At 36.5% G+C, this 11,716-nt stretch overlaps 1 protein-coding gene across 1 annotated transcript; it reads left to right on the top strand.

The window, feature by feature from the left end:
- LOC107583876 (solute carrier family 12 member 3-like) lies at positions 1-10,176 on the top strand. Its single transcript, XM_016270229.1, has 22 exons — positions 1-249; positions 484-606; positions 1,558-1,633; positions 1,818-1,913; positions 2,083-2,222; positions 2,452-2,562; positions 2,647-2,758; positions 2,889-3,019; positions 3,142-3,226; positions 3,415-3,569; positions 4,074-4,181; positions 4,321-4,444; positions 4,537-4,638; positions 4,948-5,103; positions 5,736-5,835; positions 6,001-6,112; positions 8,142-8,301; positions 8,612-8,630; positions 9,082-9,168; positions 9,291-9,426; positions 9,518-9,585; positions 10,035-10,176. Exons 1-22 carry the CDS (start codon positions 1-3, stop codon positions 10,174-10,176), a joined length of 2,592 nt encoding a protein of 863 aa, XP_016125715.1.
- Positions 10,177-11,716: the final 1,540 nt, after the last annotated feature.

Genomic DNA, 11,716 nt, shown 5'->3' with positions numbered 1-11,716 from the left:
ATGAACCTCTCAGCTGTCAGAAGCCCTTTCTCAGTCTCTTCATTGAGCAATGGAGATGACCGTAAATTCAGTCTGGGGGGATGTAGCAGTTATGATACCGACAGCGTAGCCTCCCGCAGCTCTGGTGTTTTTTCTGGATATGACACATTGGATATTCCGCCAAGTTATGACTTCTATACCAACACTGAGGTTTTTGGCAGAGCAAAGAAGTCAAGACCTTCTCTTTTTCAGCTTCACTCCAACCCACAGGTAGGAATGACATAAAACGAATCTTTTTTCCTTAGAAATTTCACAAATAAACGTATTAACGATGCTGATGAATGTCAAGGAGTTCTTTCAGATAAAATGAAACGTTGATGAGCTTCATTAGGATTATATAGGATAAGATTTATTCTAAATACATGCAAATAAATAAATCTTCAATCCAGGAATCCATTAAGAACTAGTCATGTTTTCCACTAGTTCATATAAGTTTTCTCTCAGGACGACCCTTCTCCACCTCCTCTGTATGAGGAGTCGAGTGTGGACAAACAAAGTCCAGATGAAGATGAACCCACTGAACCTCCTCCAGAACCAGCCCGCTTTGGATGGGCTCAGGGAGTCATGGTAAAGTCTGGGACACACTAGACGATTTTCAAATCTTAACCGATTTTAAAACCATGGGAGATCACAGATATGATGACAGTTTCAACCAATTTTTAGCCTTATAATCCTCTGAACGCGCACACACGAGTGCAGAACACGAGACCACCACACAAGTGTGATATTTATGATTTAAGTTCGGGGACGCTCCATCTCGATTGGGAGCAGTTAAATAATCGTAATGACATCACACAATAGATTTTTTTTTTTGGACAAAAAAACGTTTAGGACAAGCCTCGAATCGGGCCACACCCCCGATTGTTCAGGGGTGCAAATCGGGCTTTAAATCGGCCTTAAAAAATTCAAGTGAGTGGCAAGCCTAGGAATATTTAAGATTAGCACAAAAAAAGAAACACACCAGATATGTAAATGATATTAAAAACCAGTGATACCAAAAGGTGTTTTCCACACTTGAAAATGTATGAATGTAACTGAGTTAAATACAAAATATATAATTATGACATCTGCAAACAAATACTTTTGTATTTTTTTTTAAACTTTTTTTTTTGTTCTTTTGCATACAAATGACCTTTCTCAGAACAAACTTTTTTGGAAATATCTCCTCAAGTTCACATCATGAACATGTTCTACTAATTTGACACTCAAAAAGTACCCAAATATTGCCTTAAGTTTGAACAATATTTTTTTGTTTAAAATTTTTTTGTGCTACTGTGCTATTTCTTATATATGAATAATAAATATATGTAAGATATGATTATATATTTCATATTACACATATCATATCATAAAATACCATTTTAAAAGTAGAAGAATATTGTCTTATATTGCAAAGACATTCATACTTTTTGAAGTGTTTTAAAGTATGTCTTTTTCTGCATATGGGTACAAACATACTCATGTGAATCAAAGCAAGCAGAAAGCATTTGTGTTCCTCTGAATGGATTCTCCCTGTAGATCCGCTGTATGCTGAATATCTGGGGTGTTATTCTGTACCTGAGGCTTCCCTGGATCACAGCGCAGGCAGGGATTGGTATGTCAGTCTCTGTTGCTATATGTCTTGATCTCTTTTTGTGAGTGTGTGTGTTTACTGCTAAATTCCCATTTGAATTTTTGTAAAACCCCTTGGGGCTATTAAGTTACATATCACTGCACTGTGATGTATACTGGTGTGTCAGTGCTTCCTATTAAAATAAATGTTCCTCTTGACTTTAAAGGTCTGACTTGGATTATAATCTTGGTCTCCTCCTCTATAACGGGCATCACTGGCTTGTCCACATCGGCCATTGCCACTAATGGAAAGGTTAAAGGAGGTAAAGATAAACATTACACGTATATGCTGAATAGATCTGACTAACATGAGTAAAGAAACCATTATCAGACTTCTTTCCAGGATGCAATATTGGCTATATAGTAATGTTATTTAATAACCATAAGATATCAGCACTGATATGTTTGTGTTCTTTGTATTTCTTTCTCCAGGTGGAACATATTTTCTGATCTCTCGTAGTTTGGGTCCAGAACTAGGGGGCTCGATTGGGCTTATATTTGCTTTTGCTAATGCAGTAGCTGTAGCCATGCACACTGTGGGCTTTGCTGAAACGGTACAGGTGCTCATGCAGGTGGGTAATATGGACTAGTATACCAAAATACACTGAAAATCAAAGAAAAAATAACTAATTAATTATTAATTAGTTTTAATTATTAATACACAGAAGTTTATGGGTTTAAAGCAACATCAGTGTCAGTAAATGATGACAGGATTTTCATTTTTGGTTAAACTGTTCCTTTAATTAACTACTTTCCATGTTTGAACCATGATTTTGACATGTTTTTTCTGATGCCCATCAGGAGAGTGATGTTAGCATGGTAGACCGTCTAAATGATATCCGTATCATAGGAGTGATTACTGTCACCTGTCTGCTGGCCATCTCAATGGCTGGAATGGAATGGGAGTCCAAGGTACGTTTCTCAAACAGAGCAATTTTAAGCAATTTTGTCTGGTTCAGCTTCTAACAGTTTGCACTGGTTTTGTTCTTCTTCCAGGCCCAGGTCTTGTTCTTCTTTGTCATCATGATCTCCTTCGCCAGTTACATTGTGGGAACCATCATACCAGCCACTCCAGAGAAACAAGCCAAAGGATTTTTCAGCTACCGAGGTCAGAGAGCAATGCAGTCAATATGTTCCACAAATGTGATAATCATAACACTTCATCCTCATTTTCTCATTGCTAATCAGATTACACTACCATATGTTCCTCATAAAGTGTCTCATTTTGTGCCCAATAGCTGATATTTTTGCAACAAACTTTGTGCCCGGCTGGCGTGGACCGGAGGGCAGTTTCTTTGGCATGTTTTCCATCTTCTTCCCCTCAGCTACAGGCATCCTTGCGGGGGCTAATATCTCTGGAGATCTGAAGGCAAGTTGAGCTCCCGGTCTTAGTGATGTTTCTTCCAATAAAAAGATTTTTATTTGTGGGAACTCAAGCCTCTAAAAGCTTGTTTTTCTGTCTGTTGTTTTCACACGCACAACCTCCCATAGGATCCAAATGTTGCTATACCCCGTGGTACAATGTTGGCCATTTTTTGGACCACTATATCATATCTCTTTATCTCAGCTACTATTGGTGAGTATCAGAAATGCCTAACAAGTCCATGATAATGTCTGTTGATTATTATTTTATTCCTTTCTATTCATTTACCGTATGTGGGTCTTTTTAAAATTGTCAAATTGTATGAAATTTGCAAATGAGGCCCATTGTATCACACTTACAGCTGTGTTATTTCCCTGTTGTTCTCTTTAAATGTACTCCAGGCTCCTGTGCTTTGCGTGATGCTTCTGGTAATATTAATGACAACATATCGTCTTTGTCTGGGGAGTGTTTGGGAGTGGGCTGCAACTATGGCTGGAACTTCACTGATTGTATGACCAACAAGACCTGTACCTATGGAATCAGCAATTATTACCAGGTGACCATTATGCCTAAACGGTCACTGAGTAGCATTGTCAACAATGTGTCACTGAAAACATGTAAAATATGTCTCCTAAATATTGTATAACATTATTCCAGTCCCTAAAAATGAAATGTTCCATGACATCAGTCCAATATTAACCCTCTGATGATCACTGGTCATTTTAGACTGAATTTTTTTTTCAACTTCCATCAGAATGGTACAAAACTTGTACCAGTCAGTTGTGGACACAAAAGGATAAATGGTCTTAAAAAAATAGTCACACTTGTGATCTTTGAAGTGAAAAATGACCACCATAATAAAAAATACAATGAAAAACTAAAGAAAATAAAAAAGACAAAAATTACTGCAGTAACATTAATGGAATGTCCATTCAGAGTTATCTGGGCTTTAATAATGGTCTCAAGATGTTAGTACAAAAACAATAGTTATACATTGATGAGTGAGGAATACCAGAGGGTTAACAGAAATTATATGTTCTTCTGTCATGTATCACTTCAGAGTATGAGCATGGTGTCTGCGTTTGCTCCTCTGATCTCTGCTGGCATTTTTGGAGCCACACTTTCCTCAGCCCTGGCCTGTCTGGTGTCAGCTCCTAAGGTTTTCCAGGTAACGAATGAGCCCCTTAACATCTTTATACCTCTATTATAGAGTGCAAAACCATCTTCAGTGTTATTTACTAAATTAAACACTATTCTTACATAACTTCCATCCATTCCCCTTCTTGTTTTCTTCCATCTCTTTATAGTGCCTTTGCAAGGACAAGCTGTATCCAGGCATTGGATTTTTCGGGAAGGGTTATGGGAAGAATAATGAACCACTGAGAAGCTATCTGCTAGCCTACATCATCGCTATATGCTTCATTCTTATTGGTAAACCACCAAAATCAAAATTTACCCATGCAAGTTGTGAATGCTCTCAAAAAAAATTTCTTGATATACAAATGTTCTAATGTTTATTTCAGCTGAGTTGAACACCATTGCTCCCATCATCTCCAACTTTTTCCTCTGCTCCTACGCTCTCATCAACTTCAGCTGCTTCCATGCCTCCATCACTAACTCACCAGGTGAGTTACATCAAGCCACAATGCGTTAAACTAACATTTTATGAAGCAATATTTGTGTTTTTTAATGGTGGTTTCCAAATTGGTTTAATGGTGCATACTGTAACCACCGCAGGGTTGTTTTCTTGAGATAATGTATGATAACATGACAAATGCAAACAAAATATGTTTTACGGAAATAATTTAATACTCTATTTCAGCCATTTGTATTCTCATTACGCTCCATGCTACTGTAAATTCACAGGTTTCAAAAAATCCATATTCACATTGATGCTCACTGAAGCTTTTCTCATTTTCCTTGTGTGTGAGCAGGCTGGCGTCCAACTTTTCGATTTTACAGCAAGTGGTTGTCTTTGCTTGGAGCAGTGGTGTCTGTGATCATCATGTTTCTCCTAACCTGGTGGGCTGCTCTTATAGCCATCGGCATAATCATCTTCCTGCTGGGATATGTGCTGTATAAGAAACCCGGTAAGACACCTACCCTAGGGTGACCATACATTTTATAGCAAGTGGTTGTCTTTGCTCGGAGCAGTAGTGTCTGTGATCATCATGTTTCTCCTAACCTGGTGGGCTGCTCTTATAGCCATTGGCATAATCATCTTCCTGCTGGGATATGTGCTGTATAAGAAACCCGGTAAGACACCTACCCTAGGGTGACCATACGTGCCATTTTCCCTGGACGCGTCCTGGCCAGGATTTCTATATTGCCTAAAATATCTAGGTTTTGGCTTTGTTTGCATGTGCAGACCGATCGGTGTATGACATCAAAATACCTCGAGAGCATTTTGAAAGCATAAGGAACCATCTGTATGGTATTTTGATGTCATACACCGATCGGTCTGCACACGCAAACAAAGCCAAAACCTGGATATTTTAGGCAATATAGAAATCCTGGCCAGGACGCGTCCTGGGAAAATGGCACATATGGTCACCCTAACCTACCTGCTTTATAGCTTGTGGACACGAGTCTTTGTCAGAAATAATTTGTCTCATGAAGCTCATATTATTCCATTGAGCATTTCAGCTTGACCCGAATAATATTGCCAAGCTTTAATCATGCGCCTAGTGCATGCCTATTGTTTGTGTTTTGTACATTTCAGATGTCAACTGGGGTTCATCAATGCAAGCCAGCTCATATAGCATGGCACTGTCTCAGTGTGTAGGTCTTAACCAAGTGGAAGACCATATTAAAAATTACAGGTAAATAACATTAATGTCCATCAATCATATACTGGATTTTTTTCCATTTAGCTCCCTTGAAATGTTCCAGTTGTGTTTATCTTCTTCTCTTTTTCTCTATTCTTGCTTGTTCATTTTCGTCATTTCTTCCTGTGTCCTACTTTTTCCATCTGTTCTTTTTCTCAGGCCACAGTGTTTGGTCCTTAGTGGGCCTCCCTGTATGCGTCCTTCCCTGGTGGATTTCATCAGCACCTTCACCAAGAACCAGAGCCTGATGATATGTGCAAATGTCATAACAGTGAGTCTGCAAACAGAAACATTAAACAGGGTTATGAAAAGAGACGATGGCCTACATACAAAGTGGTGGTTTAATGTATTTAATTAACCTAAGGAACAGACATTTTTTTCACTGTTTTTCAAATGTCCTTTTCCAAAAAAATAGATTTGTGATTGTCATAGAAAATCTAAATGAAATATATTTAATATATAAGTCAGATTTCAAAGTTTTATAAATAAGTAAATAAGTGTTAAAAATTGATAGTATTTCATTGGCTAGAAATACCTATAGAAAAAAAACTATAGAAAATAAGTCATATTAATATATACGTATATATATATATATATATATATATATATATATATATATATATATATATATATATATATATATTATTATTTTTTTATTTTTTTTAAGAAACCCTGCAGAAATATTTATTCTCAAAACAATTGCCAGAACACATTTTATTTTGATTTTTTTTCTTGGTCATGCCAGGGACACTTCCAAATCTGTTTATCTAATAATAATAATAATTTATGCATTTAGCAGACGCTTTTATCCAAAGCGACTTACAGTGCATTCAGGCTATACATTTTTTACCAGTATGTGTGGTCCCTGGGAATTAAACCCACGACCTTTTGCACTGCTAACGCAATCTCTCACTGAATCTTTGAATTATGTAACAATAACTGTTTTTTGCCACTGCACAACAATCTTCATGACATCTGCTTTTAAAGTATTATTCTAATCACTATATCACTATAGTATTTCTCAGTTCTTTCCATCTCTGAGCAACTTTTAAAGGGGTCATCGGATGCCCATTTTCCACAAGTTGATATGATTCTTTAGGGTCTTAATGAAAAGTCTGTAACATAATTTGATTAAAATTTCTCAATGGTGGTGTAAAAAACACATTTTTTACCCTGTTAGAAACAATTCTTTTTAGAGCAAGCCGTTTTGTAGCATTTTCCTTTAAATGTTAATGAGCTCTGCTGACCCCGCCCCTCTCTTCCGAGCTGCTCTCTGAGGGACTGTTTACTTTAGCCGCATTCATCTGAAACTTGCTAATTAGCACATTATTAGTAAAGGCGATTTGCAAAGATTCATTAAAAAAAACCTTATACTCACTTCTTCTGTAGGTGAAGATGGATCACGAATGATTCGCGCGAACATAGACGCATTTATGTAGATCGGGGGGCGCATTCCCTTCAAAAACAAACGTAATCCACGGCATCTTCAGCGGCTCAGATGTCGGGAGTAAATGACGACTGCTATGTTCATTATTACATCCAACAACAGAACGCCTCAATCGCTTAAGAGTCATTCTTGTCTACATCTGCTCCGGCGGTGAAACAATGGCGGACTGATGACAGCTCACTCAGAGCGGGTCTAAGGTAAGACACCAGTCCAGTCTGTGCTGAAACGCTACTGTCAATCAAACTATCGTGGGAGGGGCCTGTTTTTGTGACGTAACACAGACAGGCATCTGAGATCGGCTCGATTTGAGAAAGGGGTAAAGATTTTAGTAGATAAAAAAAAAAACACTGGGTGGATTTTTATCATTATAGGGTGGTTGTGTACACACACTGCCAACACACATTTCAGTTCAAACAACTTGTAAAAGTGCATGTAGCATCCAAAGACCCCTTTAATCTTTTCTCCCAAACACCCATTCTGTCTCTGGCTGACTTTGTGTTATTGACAGGGCGAGCCCTCACGTGGCACTGTGGACACTGCTGCCAAAATCAGCACTCATTTAAAGTGGTTAAACAAGCGCCACATGAAGACCTTCTACCACACTGTAGTGGCTGATGACCTTCGCGCTGGCGTACAGATGTTACTGCAGGTCACCCATAATACACTACGCTTCATATCCTAACCTATAACGAACATAATTTATTTCAATTTTCAGCTTCCGTTGTGTACACACACTGCCAACACACATTTCAGTTCAAACAACTTGTAAAAGTGCATGTAGCATCCAAAGACCCCTTTAATCTTTTCTCCCAAACACCCATTCTGTCTCTGGCTGACTTTGTGTTATTGACAGGGCGAGCCCTCACCTGGCACTGTGGACACTGCTGCCAAAATCAGCACTCATTTAAAGTGGTTAAACAAGCGCCGCATGAAGACCTTCTACCACACTGTAGTGGCTGATGACCTTCGCGCTGGCGTACAGATGTTACTGCAGGTCACCCATAATACACTACGCTTCATATTCTAACCTATAACAAACATAATTTATTTCAATTTTCAGCTTCTGATGAAATAATTATAATATGCTGATTTGGTGCTCAAGAAACATTTCTTATTATTATCGATATTGAAAACAGTTGTGCTGCTTAATATATTTGTCGAAACTATGATGCATTGTTTTAGGATTCTCTGATGAACTGAAAGTTCAAAAGAACAGCATTTATTTTAAATAGTTTTTTTTTTACAATGTAAAAGTCTTTACTCTCACTTTTGATAAATGTAATGCAAATGTAATGCATCATTTATTAATAAACCTTTTAACAGCAGTGTCAAGTCAAGTCAAGTCAAGTTTATTTGTACAGCGCTTTTCACGATACAAATCATTGCAAAGCAACTTTACAGCAAATTAAGTTTCTACAATATTTAGTGGTAGCTTATCAGTGGTGACTGTCAGTCAATGTACATATGGCAGAAATGTACGGATAAATCAATTAAAGATGTAATCAAAAAGATGATGAACACTATTAACAGCAATTATTGAGTATATGTATGTACAGTGTGTATATGTATGTTTTATTTGAATGATATATTGACAAATTATATTACATTTTATACTAATATTTAATCACATGGTACATACAATTTATTAATAATATATATTTTTATTTTACTTATTAATATATACCTAAAAACTTAATATCTTAATTTATTTAATGAATTTTTACTTAATGTATTTAATTGGTCCTCAAAATTTCAATGTTTATTAAAAATAGCATGCATTTGTCAATTTACAGGCTCAAAGCTCTGATCAGCAGGTTCCGTCTGGGTTTCCAAGATATTCAAGTCCTTCCGGACCTCAATGGAAAACCACAGTCTGACCAGTACAGTTTCATTCATTCCTTCCATTCATGTTACAACTTTCTGCATTGACCTTTTAAACTAATGAAAAGTATATTCTTATGAAAACAAATGTTGTATTTCTGTCCCCAAATTACTGAAACAGCATTAAAAGATTTGAAGATATCATAGCTCCGTATAGAGTAAGTTCATTCCAAAAGGATGGTGAAGAAGCCGATAGGACAACAAAGGAATTCTCCTGGATGGTGTCTGATGAGGAAATGGAAACGTTCAGAACTAAGGTATTTCAAATGATGGTGTTCGGATACGTAGCCTACTTTCTTTATAAGCCTTGCATCATCTTTTTAAACATTTTGTCCCATGTTTGTGCAGTCCTTCCGACAAATACGCTTAAATGAAGTTATTCAAGATTACTCAAGAGATGCTGCACTGATTATTGTGTAAGTGTTATTCATACAGTATGTTGTTCCATGATGTCATTTAGATACAAATGATAGAAAACAAAACAGTGATCAACCAGTTTAACTATAAGTTTTTCTCTATTTTTTTGTTTGGCAGAACGATGCCCATGGCACGAAGAGGGGCGTGTCCAAGTGAACGTTCAGAACTAAGGTATTTCAAATGATGGTGTTCGGATACGTAGCCTACTTTCTTTATAAGCCTTGCATCATCTTTTTAAACATTTTGTCCCATGTTTGTGCAGTCCTTCCGACAAATACGCTTAAATGAAGTTATTCAAGATTACTCAAGAGATGCTGCACTGATTATTGTGTAAGTGTTATTCATACAGTATGTTGTTCCATGATGTCATTTCGATACAAATGATAGAAAACAAAACAGTGATCAACCAGTTTAACTATAAGTTCTTCTCTATTTTTTTGTTTGGCAGAACGATGCCCATGGCACGAAGAGGGGCGTGTCCAAGTGCCCTTTACCTGGCTTGGCTAGAGATTGTGTCACGTGACCTTCGACCTCCAGTTCTTCTTGTCCGAGGCAATCAGGAGAATGTGCTGACGATGTACTGCCAGTGAACACCACCATATTTTCCTGACAAAACTGTTCACACACGCACATCAGATGAAAAGAAACTCAACTTATTAATGACATGTTAAAATCATGACAGATTTACATACTTTCAAATTGTGTTTCATACTTGTTTTGATGTTAATAGAGTGTTTATCTTAATTGGGTTTTTTTCAGTATATATTCAAAAATATTCGTTTTAGATCTTATGTACTTTCTCCCGAAGTAATAATTCAAACAAAAGACTGTATTCAAACAATTTCCTCTTAAAACCACAAATTAAGTTTGTACTTAATTTACAAGAATCTTTGTTTATTCTGATTATCAATGATCAAACAATCTGCATGTATATACTTTTTCTTTTTCTTTTTAATGACAATTCTAATATTACTGAATATATTTAATAAATGACTACTTATGTAAATCTGTTAATTCTAAGAGTGTTATTTTACTTTATGGCACTTAGGTAAAGTTAATTTGTTTAGTCATTGAAAACAAGCTGTTTAACCTGCATTCAGTCAAAATCAACTAAATTAATTTTATTTAAATAATTTACAACGTAGGGTCAGGTATGACGGAGGACAGACCAAAACAATTATTTAAATAGGAAAGCAGACGTTTTATGTGTTTCAACTAGCTACTTTTAATGGTAAGTTAATTTTATGTTAGAAAACAGTTTATTTAATAGGTCTCGAATCAAAAAAACATGGGATTTGAGCCTCTAAAGTGCCTTGGAAGCCTATGTTTCATTCAGATTGGAAGCCAGAGGAAGAAAGTCCAAAAAGGACTCGTAGAAGTAATAACTTATGATGTACCAAGTGTTTGTAGTATACGAACAAGTCATAACATTTTCATTAGGAAAATATAGGAAAAATATTATAGAATAGGCCTACTAATTATTGGTTACTTTCCAGCAGTGTATTTGATTTCTTAGCCAATTAAGAGATAGGATAATAATAATAATAATTATAAAACCTGTCAAAATAAAGTATTATTAAATTGGACACTTCTGTCCCCTTCACTTCTGAAATGATGGCTAAGTCCCTGTGCATTATTAAATTACCATTTGCCCATCACTGTACACTGTGACAGTCAGTCACACACAGCAGTAGAGCTGTACAATTTTGGATAAATTGAGAACCACATTTTTTTGGTTTCAAATAGAGATCACGATTCTGAACAGGCAACTAAAAAAATAGCATGCTATTTACTAGAGGTTCTGACAAAATGTTAATTGCTGCAGTCTACTTAGTTTAGTTGAAATATTTATTGCAAAATCTGCACCTTGGCTTGTATTAATTTCATAATAATCCTTAGCCTACTTCATGAAGTCAAGCAGCAGAAGTTAAGTGACGGTGTGCAAATACTACTGGCCCATTTTGGGGTGAGCTAAATATGCAAGACCACATGTTTAACATGTCACTGTTTATAACACAGGGCGTTCATCCTTTGCTGGGCCGCTTAAAACAATGGAGGCATAAATTAAGAGTATGGCACCACTGCTTACAACATACATTAAAACCATGAAACATGCCCTCATATTTCTGT

Source organism: Sinocyclocheilus grahami, unplaced genomic scaffold (genome assembly GCF_001515645.1).
Source record: "Sinocyclocheilus grahami isolate Dianchi unplaced genomic scaffold, SAMN03320097.WGS_v1.1 scaffold55.1, whole genome shotgun sequence".
NCBI classification, from domain to species: domain Eukaryota; kingdom Metazoa; phylum Chordata; class Actinopteri; order Cypriniformes; family Cyprinidae; genus Sinocyclocheilus; species Sinocyclocheilus grahami.
Note: the sequence above shows the minus strand (reverse complement) of the source record. Positions and strands in the feature narration are given on the sequence as shown.